We start from the raw sequence: 13,822 nt of genomic DNA on the forward strand, positions 1-13,822 counted from the left end.
GGCGGGATGAGAGGCGCCAGAGGGTCGGTGAGCGAGCAGCTGGTGTTCACGGCGAGTGCCGGGGATGTGGACCCAATGTCCAGGCCCGTGTTGCTAGTGGGACAGCTGTCAAACTTGCAAAAACTCACCTGGGATCAAATAAAGGGCAAGTTGGAGCCCCGAGTGAGCCCGGAGGTGAGTAACTTCAAAATGGTGGCTTTGGCTCCGGAGGAGGAGGAGGAGGCCGATCGGCCCCTCTATCTGGCCTGCTAGCCCACCCTCGTCTCCTTCCAGTCCGCCTTAATAGCCCAGCCTACTTGCTATCCAATTTTCATTGATACTCGTCGAGAGGGATGTGACTTCGTTCTGAACTTTTAATCTTTAACTTCCAGTATGACAGCTGAACCCATCATGCATGGTTCAGTATTCCTGGATAGCTATTCTTAAGCATCATTAGGACATGGAAAAATGCCATTCAGCCTATTGATTGAGTCTGTTCTGACTGTTTGTAGAGGCATCATTTTTGAGAAGATTTGTAGCTCAGGTTGATGATAAGTCTCTAAATTAGCTCACTGAGTTTGAAGGTTTGTTTTCAGACGTTTTGTCACCATGCTAGGTAACATCATCAGTGAGAGTCTGGTGAAGTGCTGGTGCTATGTCCTGCATCTCTCATTCATAGATCTTGGTTTCTTAAGGTGGGCAATGTCATTTCTAGCTTTTTTTTTCAAGTGAAGGTAGATAGGTGGGTGATGTCATTTCCAGTTCTTTTTCAAGGGAATCTAAGTCGTCATAAGTCGATGTGTTTATTGATGGAGTTCTGGTTAAAATGCCATGCCACTAAGAATTCTTATGCATGTCTTTGTTTCGCCTGTCCTAGGATGTGTGTTGTCCCAGTCAAAGTGGTGTCCTCCTTTGTCTGTATGTTAGGACCGGGTGCTGGCAGGTGGCACCACGTTAGCAAACCTCCAGTCTTCATGCACCTCACCTGTAACTATCGATGATACAAATATCTCAGCAAGAGACCCAGCAATCACTTCTCTACCTTCCTGCAGATTCTAGGGTACACCTGATCAGGTCCTGAGGATTTATCCACTTTTATGCGTTTCAAGACATCTAGCACTTTCTCCTCTGTAATATGGACATTTTGCAAGATAGCACCATCTATTTCCCTGCAGTCTATATCTTCCATATCATTTTCCACAATAAATACTGATGCAAAATACTCATTTAGTATCTTCCCCATTTTCTGCGGCTCCACACAAAGGCCGCCTTGCTGATCTTTGTGGGGCCCTATTGTCTCCCTAGTTACCCTTTTGTCCTTAATGTATTTGTAAAAACTCTTTGGATTCTCCTTTATTCTATTTGCCAAAGCTATCTCATGTCCCCTTTTTGCCCTCCTGACTTCCCTCTTAAGTATACTCCTACTTCATTTATACTCTTCTAAGGATTCACTCGATCTATCCTATCCTTACATATGCTTCCTTCTTTTTCTTAACCAAACCCTCAATTTCTTTAGTTATCCAGCATTCCCTATACCTACCAGCCTTTCCTTTCACCTTAACAGGAATATACTTTCTCTGGATTCTCGTTATCTCATTTCTGAAGGCTTCCCATTTTCCAGTCGTCCCTTTACCTGCGAGCATCTGCCCCCAAACAGCTTTCAAAAGTTCTTGCCTAATACCATCAAAATTGGCCTTTCTCCAATTTAGAACTTCAACTTTTAGATCTGGTCCATCCTTTTCCATCACTATTTTAAAACTAATAGAATTATAGTCGCTGGCCCCAAAGTGCTCACCCCCAGCCTTATTTCCCAAGAGTAGGTCAAGTTTTGCACCTTCTCTGGTAGGTGAATCAGAAAATTATCTTGTACACACGTAACAAATTCCTCTCCATCTCAACCCTTAACACTATGGCAGTCCCAGTCTATGTTTGGAAAGTTAAAATCCCCTACCATAACCACCCTATTATTCTTACAGATAGTTGAGATCTCCTTACAAGTTTGTTTCTCAATTTCCCCCTGACTATTGGGGGGTCTAATAATACAATCCCAATAAGGTTATCATCCCTTTCTTATTCCTCAGTTTCACCCAAATAACTTCCCTGGATATATTTCCAGGAATATCCTCCCTCAGCACAGCTGTAATGCTGTCCCTTATCACAAATTCCACTCCCCCTCCTCTCTTGCCCCCCTTTCTATCCTTCCTGTAGCATTTGTATCCTGGAACATTAAGCTGCCAGTCCTGCCCATCCCTGAGCCACGTTTCTGTAATTTCTATGATATCCCAATCCCATGTTTCTAACCATGCCCTGAGTTCACCTGCCTTCCCTGTAATGCCCCTTACATTGAAATAAATGCAGTTTAATTTATTAGTCCTACCTTGTCCCTGCCTGCCCTGACTGACTCGCTTCTGTTCTCAACTGTACCAGTCTCAGATTGATCTCTTTCCTCACTATTTCCCTGGGTCCCACCACCCCCATCTTACTAATTTAAATCCTCCCGAGCAGCTCTAGCAAATTTCCCTGCCAGTATATTAGTCCCCTTTCAATTGAGGTGCTATCCATCCTTCTTGTTCAGGTCACTTCTACTCTAAAAGAGGTTGCAATGATCCAAAAATGCGAATCCTTCTTCCAAATACCAGCTCCTCAGCTGCTCTATCCTCCTATTCTTGCCCTCGGCTCTCCTATTCCTGCTCGTAGCACCGGGAATAATCCAGATATTACTACTCTCGAGGACCTCCTTTTTAAATTTCTGCCTAACTCTCTGTAATCTCCCTTCAGAATCTCAACCTTTTCCCTTCCTATGTCTTTGGTTCCAATGTGGACAATGACCTCTTGCTGGTCCCTCTCCCCCGTGAGAACATTCTGCACCCTCTCTGAGACATCCTTGATCCTGGCACCAGGGAGGAAACACACCATTCTGCTTTCTTGCTGCTGGCCACAGAAATGTTTGTCTGTACCTCGGACTAGAGAATCTCCTAACACTCGTTGCATTAGAGCCAGTCTCAATACCAGAAACTTGGCTGTTCGTGCTACATTCCCCTGAGAATCCATCACCCCCTACATTTTCCAGAACAGCATACCTGTTTGAAATGGGTTTATCCACAAAAGACTCCTGCACTAGCTGCCTACCTCTCCTACCTTTCCTGGAGATAACCATGTGTGTGACTGTATCTGAGACTTCCCCTCCCTTCCTATAACTGCCATCCATCACATACTGTTGCTGTTGGAAATTCCTCATTGCTTCTAACTGTCTCTCCAACCCATCCATTCGATCTGATAAGATTCGCAGCCAACAGCATTTATGGCAGATATAATCCGCAGTAACCCTTAAACTCTCTTTAAACTCCCAGATCTGACAAGAAGTACATATCACTCTATTAAAGGCCATTTTTGTTCCTTCACAATCTACAGACCCAGAAATTACCACCGTCTTATTCCTCTAAAACATTGCCCCAGTGTAAATTAATAGTTATGACTTATAATTAAAGTTTAATCAAGAGGTGTATCTCCAGAAACATAATCAAGAAAGAACGCACTCTACTCACTACTGCAGATTCTCTGTAGGCCACACTTAAAACAATGATTAACTTATCTGATTCTGTGCTGTGAACTTCGTCCAACAGTTCCTCCAAGATCAGTTGTGAATTTCGCTGTTTGTTAATTTTCCCAGATGCACTTCGATGTCCAACGATACATGAATTCAAACAGCAAAGGCAGTAACTGTGCAGGTTTTTTCTCTCTCTCTTGCTCTCTCTCACTCCTGCAATGACCTCACTATGTGCTTCTTTTGTCTGTTCTTCTCCCTTTTAAAACTGTTGTTTTGACTTTTTTTTCCCAAAACAATGCAAAAGCATATAAAACAGTAATTGCTGCTCCTGGAATTCGAGGAAATCACCTCCAAAACCTAAAATACCTCAAAAAAGGAGCAGCTGTTACAGCCAGAAATTTTTCCCCTCCTCCACCTTGCATTACCCAGAATCCGCCAACTGAGACTGATGTGGAGGTGCAGGTGTTAGACTGGTGTGGACAAGGTCAGAAGTCGCACGTCACCAGGTTATAGTCCAACAGGTTTATTTGAAATCACAAGCTTTCAGAGTACTGCTTCTTTGTCAGGTGAAGTGGAGGGAAGAATACTGACACAGAATAGCTGAGAATAGTTAATTTGACAAAAGTTGAATTAGGAACCTTTATGGTTTGTTTTTCTGTGCATCACATCAAGAAGTATGTTTCCACACTAAGACAAAGGCAATACTTAGCATTTCTTTAGAATATATGTTTGATGTAATTTTTAAATGATTATAAATGACATTTTTCTGATTCAAGTTGCTTTGGTCATTCCAGATTAACTTTGGCTTCTTGTGTTTTCTCAATGATTGTAACATGTACTTTCTGGAATTTGCTGCAGCCTCGAATGCTGAACACCTGTAGACAGTTGTTTTTAAGTGTTAAATTTGGTCAGAGTACATATCAAGATTGTGCAGTAATAATTCTTTCCTCTGACATTCCAAATCTACACTTTAACAACATCTTGTTTGTCATTCAGGTCTGGCAGGCTGCATTGAGCACTTTGAATCCCAATCCAATAGATACCTGTTCTCTTTGGCTTAATTATGCTGTTGTGGCAGCCCTCCCATCTAAAGTCAGCCGCCATAACAGCCCGTCATCGGCTCACTTTCTCACACGACTGATTCGCAATTGCTCGTCTGGAACGACTCAACAGTGCATTGTGGTAAGTGATGTCCCTTTACAGTAGCGTTGGATTGTATGCATAATCTGTGTGCTTCGTGGTTTTACTTTGCAGTCATTCTTGTTTCCAAAAAATAATTTTGTTCCCTCAATTATCATAGACGATGCTCAGTATCATCAATAGCCTCCCTATCACTGATGCCTTTCCTAATAGTATTGTAATTTTTAAAAGCAGTAGGAATTGTTAAAGAAAGGTTTAGGCAGGTTCAGTGCTTGAGCAATTTTGTCTGAAGGTATGTTCTGTGTAAAAGTCCTCATCTAATGTACTTTCCCATTGCATTGGGTTTCTGTCTGGTGTTCTTTGGCTTACAATACTAATTTTTTTATACCTTCATAGGGCATTGTTGACTAGGCCAGCATTGTTACCTATCTTTAATTTACCTTGAAAAGATATGGTGGGGTTCTGTGGGTGTTGTTACTCCCACAATGCTGTTAGGGAAGAAGTGCCATGACTTAGATATATTGTCAATGAAAGGATATGCAAATCAGGACGTGTGACTTGGTAGTGTTTAATTTCTACCTGTCTTGCCCTTCTAAGAGGTTTAGTATGTGGTTTTTGAATATACTGTCAAAGAAATTTGGATGACTTTCAACTGTGCATCTTGTCGATGGTACTCACTGCTGCTACTGAGCACTAGGAGTGGAGGCAGTGGATCATGAAGATGGTGGATACACTACTAGTCAAGTGAACTGCTTTATACTGGTTGCTGCTGAGGTTCTTGTGCACTGTTGGAGCTACAGTAATTCAGGCAAGCACAGAGTATTCCATCACAATCCAGATGTGTACCTTGTAAATGGTGAAAGGTTTTATGTAGGTGAGTTACTTATCACTGAATTTCCATGCTTCTGATCTGCTCCTGTAGCCATTGTAGTTAATTAAAAATCACACAACACCAGGTTATAGTGATATTTAGCTTTTTAGACCCTAGTCTTAACACCGGCATCTCCAACTCGTGACTATTGTAGTTATCCAGATGATCCAGTTTTTAGTCCAAGGTAACCCTCACGATGTTGATACTGGGGGATTCGGCGATAGTAAAGCTATTGAATGTAAGAATGAGAAGAGTAGATTCTCTCTTGTTGGAGTGGTCATTTCCTGGTACATGCATGGTGTAAATGTTACTTGCCATTTGCCAGCTGAAGCCTGACTGTTACCCAGGTCTACCATTATTCAGATACAGATGGCATCAGTATCTTTGCTTAATGCAAAAGCTCTATGCACTGAAAACAAATTTCATCAAATTGCTTGCAAGTGAATCATAGAGTCATAGAGATGTACAGCATGGAAACAGACCCTTCCGTCCAACCTGTCCATGCCGACCAGATATCCCTACCCAATCTAGTCCCACCTGCCAGCACCTGGCATATGTCCCTCCAAACCCTTCCTATTCATATACCCATCCAAATGCCTCTTAAATGTTACAATTGTACCAGCTTCCACCACATCCTCTGGCAGCTCATTCCATACACGTACCACTCTCTGCTTGAAAACGTTGCCCCTTAGGTCTCTTTTACATCTTTCCCCTCTCACCCTAAACTTATGCCCTCTAGTTCTGGACTCCCCAATCCCAGGGAAAAGACTTTGTCTATTTAACCTGTCCATGCCCCTCATTATTTTGTAAACCTCTATAAGGTCACCCCTCAGCCTCCGACACTCCAGGGAAAACAGCGCCAGCCTGTTCAGCCTCTCTCTATAGCTCAAATCCTCCAACCCTGGTAACATCCTTGTAAATCTTTTCTGAACCCTTTCAAGTTTCACAACACCTTTCTGATAGGAAGGAGACCAGAATTGCATGCAATATTCCAACAGTGGGCTAACCAACGTCCTATACAGCCACAACATGACCTCCCAACTCCTATACTCAATACTCTGACCAATAAAGGAAAGCATACCAAACGTCGTCTTCACTATCCTATCTATCTGCGACTCCACTTTCAAGGAGCTATGAATCTGCACTCCAAGATCTCTTTGTTCAGCAACTCTCCCTAGGACCTTACCATTAAGTGTATAAGTCCTGCAAAGATTTGCTTTCCCAAAATGCAGCACCTCTGAATTAAACTCCATCTGCCACTTCTCAGCCCATTGGCCCATCTGGTCCAGATCCTCTTGTAATCTGAGTTAACCCTCTTCGCTGTCCACTACACCTCCAATTTTGGTGTCATCTGCAAACTTACTAACTGTACCTCTTATGCTCGCATCCAAATCATTTATGTAAATGACAAAAGGTAGAGGGCCCAGCGCCGATCCTTGTGGCACTCCACTGGTCACAGGCCTCCAGTCTGAAAAACAACCCTCCACCACCACCCTCTGTCTTCTACCTTTGAGCCAGTTCTGTATCCAAATGGCTAGTTCTCCCTGTATTCCGTGAGATTTAACCTTGCTAATCAGTCTCCCATGGGGAACCTTGTCGAACGCCTTACTGAAGTCCATATAGATCACATCTACTGCTCTGCCCTCATCAATCTTCTTTGTTACTTCTTCAAAAAACTTATTCCTCGATGTCTTAATTAGACAGCAGTGTGGAGGTGGCATCCTGATCCTTGTTTTCTGCGTCTGCATAGTTTTGATTGGGTATCTGAAATATGCCAAACTGCTGATAGAATTTCTAATTCAAAAAATGATAATCAAGTTTATTATGTTTTTTTTTTAGTCAGTATGCCTGTAATGGTTCAAAAATCAACATTTCATTGCCTCCATTAAGAATAAGAACTGGAATAGGCAATTTGGCTCCTTGAGTCTACTGTTTACTCAGATCATGTCTGATGATCTACCTTTGTGCACTATCCTTATATTCCTTAATACCCCAAAAGCTATCAACGTCTGTCTTAAATATATGGAGCATTCGCAGTAATGTGTAATACAGTTCATGTAACAAAAAGAAATTTGGAGTAGACCTAATTAATTTAAATGTAGTAGTTAAAGAATTAATATCTACTATGGTATGATAACATTTCTTGATTAGTGTATTGTTGAGGCTGAGATTAAGCACTGAGAAAGGTCAGTTAATCTGTGAAATCAAAAATCTTGATTCTGGCAAACAATGAGAAATATTTGTTTTCAGCTTTTATGTATATGACAACAAAGATAAATCTGCAACAATAGTTTAAATGATCAGAATAGACTAAGGTAAGTGGCACAAGTTCAAATCAACAAATGAGAAATTTTGACCAGTTTTCATACTCATAGAATAATCATAAATACTGAGACTTTATATATGTTACTGGGGTCAAAGTCTAGTTTTGTTAATTAAACAATTAGGAAGGAATCTGTTTCAATTTTGTTTTTAATGTTCACGATCTAAGAATGACTGAACTTCCTTGGTTTTTTAAAGTTAGACCATTTAATATTTTTGTAGTATTGGCATGACTGAAGCAAGGTTGTGATATTGTCTCAGTTTCTCAAAACCCCCATTTAAAATTAGTATTGCCAAAATTTTATTTTCATTTAGCAAAATATCTACTTTTATCAATCTGCACTGGATTTAGAATAACAAATATTTACTTAATCATAATTAGAAATGTAATTGAGGAATCCTACCCAGCTGAGGCTAGAAAGTTGTTCTGTCACAAACGGAAAGGTAAAAGCAAAATACTGTGGTTGTTTAAAATCTGAAATAAAAACTGGAAAAGAACAGAAGGTCTGGCAGCATTAGTGATGAAAAGGAAGAGGGATAATTAGTCACTTAAAACAGTAAATGGCAATTTGTAAGAATAATGATGCAAGCGGACCCGCAAATCCAGAAGAGTTTTGTCACCTAACTCAACATAAAGTCTGAGGAACTGTTTTGATTTTCTGGGACAGCAACAATATTTTAATTTCTAGAAATAACTGGATTTGGATTTCCTTAATAGATTTTAATGCACATTTAAAATATTTTAATATTGTGATTAAAATTTTATTACAGCTCGTTTGTGAATACACGGAGATTTTCGCATCAGCTTGTGCAGTAACAAGGGCATTTCCCCTGTTCACTCGGTGCACTGGCTCGCTGGAACAAGGAGAGAAACTCACTGTTTCGGTAGAATTTATTCTGGTTGGAGAGAATACCAATCCACTTAGTGAATCTATGCTTACGGTAAGTTTTAGCACAATGATGAGAGGATTGCACATTATATACTTACTAAATTATATTTAGTATTTGTTTTTATTGTCTCCTTACGTTCTGTGTCATTGGCTTACATTTGTATGAATTGGATGCCATTTAGCTCATAGAAGTTGGTAATGATCTTGGATGACTGGGCACTCTGGCACTAATACATTGAGCAGCTTTCCATCATAACATTTTAGCAATTACAACACAGCAGGAGCCATCTGGCTTATCACGCATCTGTGAGTACTATCTCTATGGAAAAAGACTTCTAATTTTTGACATTGCCCTTCTAGTGAGAACTTATGAAAGTTTGCACACATTACAGTAATGCAGTCAGTTGGAAACAATCTTTTACTCTGAAAATACTGACGATTTTGAATACTATTAAATATTCACCATTTTCTTCACTGGAACAATGAAGGATGATTTTAAAAAAAATGTGTTTTAGAGCTCTTCTTCAATAATGTAGTCTGTGACCAGTGGTGTTCCACAGGGATCAGTACTTACAATTCTTGTTGTTTGTAATATATGTAATTGATTTGGAGGAGAATGTAGGTGGTCTGATAAAGTTTACAGATGACTCAAAGCTTTGGTGAACTGCAGATTGTGAGGAGGATTGCCAGAGGATACAGCAGGATAGAGATAAGTTGGAGATTTCGGTGGAGAAATGGCAGATAGAATTTAATCCAGATGAATATGAGGTGACATATTTTGAAAGGTCGAAATGCAAGAAAGTATATAGTAAATGACAGATCTTTACAAGCATTAACATACAGAGGGATCTCGGCATGCAGGTCCACAGTTCCCTGAAAGTGGTAATATAAGTGGATAAAGTAGCCAAGACGGTATGTGGCTAGTTGCCTTCGGTCAGGGCATAGAGTTCAGTATAAAAATTGGCACGTCATGTTACAGCTGTGTAGAACTTCAATTAGGCAATATTTGGAATATTGTGTACAGTTCTGGTCATCACACTACCCCAGGATATGGATGCTTTGGAAGGGTACAGAAAAGGTTTACCAGTATGTTTCCTAGTGTGGAGGGTATTAGTTATGAGGAGAGATTAGACAAACTTGGTTAGTTTCTACTTGAATGCCTGAGGCTGAGAAGCAACCTGACAGAAGTTTACAAAATTATGGGAGATGTGGATAGATGGAGTCTTTTTCTCAGGGTAGCAGTATTATTTACTAGGGGACATAGGTTTAAGGTAAAAGGAGAAAAGTTTAAAGGAGATATGAGAGGCAAGTATTTTACACAGAAGTTGGTAAGTGCTTGGAATGAGAAAGCTTGTCCCTTTTTTTTTGAAAAGTTGTTTCTTGGCTCAAGGAGATTCTGTTCTTGATTTTTTTCAGAGGGGTAATAAACCTGGCTGGGCTCCAATCAGTCTGGTTTGGTACAGAGGTCAAAAGGTTTTTGAGAGGCCTTTTGTTTATATCTAAACAGATGAAACTTTCAGGCCAAAGTGGTCATTTTTTAGAAGTGACCGATACAAAGAAAGTCAGTGGTCAGCTCTCTAGTGAGCTGAATGAGCAGTTTAGGTTCAGTCTTGAATTGGTTGGAAGTTCAGCAGGGAGCTGTGAGGAAACTCTCTCTCTTTCTGCCCTTTAACTTCAACCTCTAAGCATGTGTTCCATTTATACTGGTTTTTAAAGGGAGTTTGCTTATTGGGACCGTTGTGCATATTCGGAATAGCATAATTAATTCTATTTTGGATAGATTTGATTTCTGTAGGAGTTCTTTATTCTGCTCTTTTTGTTTCATTGTTTAATTTTGTGAATACATTTTTGTCTGTTTTAAAATCTAGTAGTCATCTGAGCTAACTTAATCTGAGTAATTTTCACTGTACACTTACTGAAACAAATTGCAAAGTTATGGTCTGAGCTGCCTGCTAAGAATTTTTTGAGTGGTCTGGCCTAGTCCATAACAACTGTCAAAGGAAGTGATAGAAGCAGATACAATAGCAACATTTGGATCATTGGAATCTCTTTTGGGGTAGATGTGACCTGTACAAGAAGGACGGATTGCAACTAAATTGGAAGGGGACTAATATAGAGATTTGCTGGAGCTGCTAGGGCGGATTTAAACTAGTAAGGTGGGACCCAGGGAGATAGTGAGGAAAGAGATCAATCTGAGACTGATACAGTTGAGAACAGAAGCGAGTCAGTCAGGGCAGGCAGGGACAAGGTAGGACTAATAAATTAAACTGCATTTATTTCAATGCAAGTGGCCTAACAGGGAAGGCAGATGAACTCAGGGCATGTTAGGAACATGGGACTGGGATATGATAGCAATTACAGAAACGTGGCTCAGGGACGGGCAGGACTGGCAGCTTAATGTTCCAGGATACAAATGCTACAGGAGGGATAGAAAGGGAGGCAAGAGAGGAGGGGGAGTGGTGTTTTTGGTAAGGGATAGCATTACAGTTGTGCTGAGGGAGGATATTTCTGGAAATACATCCAGGGAAGTTATTTGGGTGGAACTGAGAAATAAGAAAGAGATGGTCAAATTTGTAAGGAGATCTCAGCTATCTGTAAGAATAATAGGGTGATTATGGTAGGAGATTTTAACTTTCCAAACATAGACTGGGACAGCCATAGTGTTAAAGGTTTAGATGGAGAGGAATTTGTTAAGTGCGTACAAGATAATTTTCTGATTCAGTATGTGGATGTACCTACTAGAGAAGGTGCAAAACTTGACCTACTCTTGGGAAATAATGCAGGGCAGGTGACTGAAGTGTCAATGGGAGAGCACTTTGGGGCCAGCGACCATAGTTCTATTAGATTTAAAATAGTGATGGAAAAGGATGGACCAGATCTAAAAGTTGAAGTTCTAAATTGGAGAAAGGCCAATTTTGATGGTATTAGGCAAGAACTTTCGAAAGCTGATTGGGGGCAGATGTTCGCAGGTAAAGGGACGACTGGAAATGGGAAGCTTTCAGAAATGAGATAACGAGGATCCAGAGAAAGTATATTCCTGTTAGGGTGAAAGGAAAGGCTGGTAGGTATAGGCAGTGCTGGATGAGTAAAGAAATTGAGGGTTTGCTTAAGAAAAAGAAGGAAGCATATGTAAGGCAGGGACAGGATAGATCGAGTAAACCTTAGAACAGTATAAAGGAAGTAGGAGTATACTTAAGAGGGAAGTCAGGAGGGCAAAAAGGGACATGTGATGGCTTTGGCAAATAGAATTAAGGAGAATCCAAAGTGTTTTTATAAATATATTAAGGACAAAAGGATAACTAGGGAGAGAATAAGGCCCCTCAAAGATCAGCAATGCGGCCTTTGTGTGGAGCCGTTGAAAATGGGGGAGGTACTAAACGAGTATCTTGCATCAGTATTTACTGTGGAAAAGGATATGGAAAATATAGACTATAGGGAAATGGATGGTGACACCTTGCAAAATATTCAAATTATAGAGGAAGAAGTGCTGGATGTCTTGAAACGCATAAAAGTGGATAAATCCCCTGGACCTGATCAGGTGTACCTGAGAACTCTGTGGGAAGCTAAAGAAGTGATTGCTGGGCCTCTTGCTGAGATACTTGTATCATTGATAGTCACAGGTGAGGTGCCTGAAGACTAGAGGTTGGCTAACGTGGTGCCACTGTTTAAGAAGGGTGGTAAGGACAAGCCAGGGAACTATAGACCAGTGAGGAGAAAGTGAGGTCTGCAGATGCTGGAGATCAAAGTTGAAACTTTATTGCTGGAACAGCACAGCAGGTCAGGCAGCATCCAGGGAACAGGAGATTCAACGTTTCGGGCACAGGCCCTTCTTCAGGAATGAGCAGAGAGTGTTCAGCAGGAGAAGATAAAAGGTAGGGAGGAGGGACTTGGAGGAGGGGCGTTGGAAATGTGATAGGTGGAAAGAGGTCAAGGTGAGGGTGATAGGTCGGAGTAGGATGGAGGCGGAGAGGTCAAGAAGAAGACTGCAGGTCAGGAAGGCGGTGCCGGGCTGGAGGGATCCGGCTGAGACAAGGTGGGGGGAGGGGGGATGAAGAAACTGGTGAAGTCCAAGTTCATCCCCTGCGGTTGGAGGGTTCCCAGTCGGAAGATAAGACGCTCCTCCTCCGACCGTCGGGTTGTTGTGGTTTGGCGGTGGATGAGTCCAATGACCTGCATATCCTCGGTGGAGTGGGAAGGGGAGTTGAAATGCTGTGCTACAGGTTGGTTGGGTTGGTTCGTCCGGGTGGCCCAGAGGTGCTCTCTGAATCGCTCCGCAAGTAGGCGGCCTGTCTCCCCAATATAGAGGAGGCCACACCGGCTGCAGCGGATGCAGTAGATGATGTGGGTGGAGGTGCAGGTGAATCTGTGGTGGATATGGAAGTTTCCTTTGGGGCCTTGGAGAGAAGTGAGGGGGCAGGTGTGGGCGCAAGTGTTGCACCTCCTGCGGTTGCAAGGGAAGGTGCCGGGAGTGGAGGTTGGGTCGGTGGGGGGTGTGGATCTGACAAGGGAGTTGCGGAGGGAGTGGTCTCTACGGAAAGCTGATAGGGGAGGAGAGGGGAATATATCCTTGGTGCTGGGGTCTGTTTGGAGGTGGCGGAAGTGACGGCGTCACTTCCGCCACTTCCGCCACCTCCAAACAGACCCCAGCACCAAGGATATATTCCCCTCTCCTCCCCTATCAGCTTTCCGTAGAGACCACTCCCTCCGCGACTCCCTTGTCAGATCCACACCCCCCACCGACCCAACCTCCACTCCCGGCACCTTCCCTTGCAACCGCAGGAGGTGCAACACTTGCGCCCACACCTCCCCCCTCACTTCTCTCCAAGGCCCCAAAGGAAACTTCCATATCCACCACAGATTCACCTGCACCTCCACCCACATCATCTACTGCATCCGCTGCAGCCGGTGTGGCCTCCTCTATATTGGGGAGACAGGCCGCCTACTTGCGGAGCGATTCAGAGAGCACCTCTGGGCCACCCGGACGAACCAACCCAACCAACCTGTAGCACAGCATTTCAACTCCCCTTCCCACTCCACCGAGGATATGCAGGTCATTGGACTCATCCACCGCCA

The 13,822-nt window shown here is 42.3% G+C and overlaps 1 protein-coding gene across 1 annotated transcript in view; it reads left to right on the forward strand.

Moving 5' to 3' along the window:
- Positions 1–13,822, forward strand: part of LOC122548865 (putative aminopeptidase NPEPL1) — a 46,993-nt gene continuing 33,171 nt past the window's right edge. Inside the window, exons 1-3 of the mRNA XM_043687751.2 lie at positions 1–174; positions 4,523–4,708; positions 8,631–8,801. Of these exons, the coding sequence (XP_043543686.2) occupies positions 7–174; positions 4,523–4,708; positions 8,631–8,801 (525 nt within the window). The 5' untranslated portion in view covers positions 1–6. The remainder of the gene's footprint in view (positions 175–4,522; positions 4,709–8,630; positions 8,802–13,822) is intronic.

This window comes from Chiloscyllium plagiosum, unplaced genomic scaffold (genome assembly GCF_037043375.1).
Source record: "Chiloscyllium plagiosum isolate Xiang-an unplaced genomic scaffold, Cpla_swu_hap1 HiC_scaffold_4, whole genome shotgun sequence".
Taxonomy (NCBI): domain Eukaryota; kingdom Metazoa; phylum Chordata; class Chondrichthyes; order Orectolobiformes; family Hemiscylliidae; genus Chiloscyllium; species Chiloscyllium plagiosum.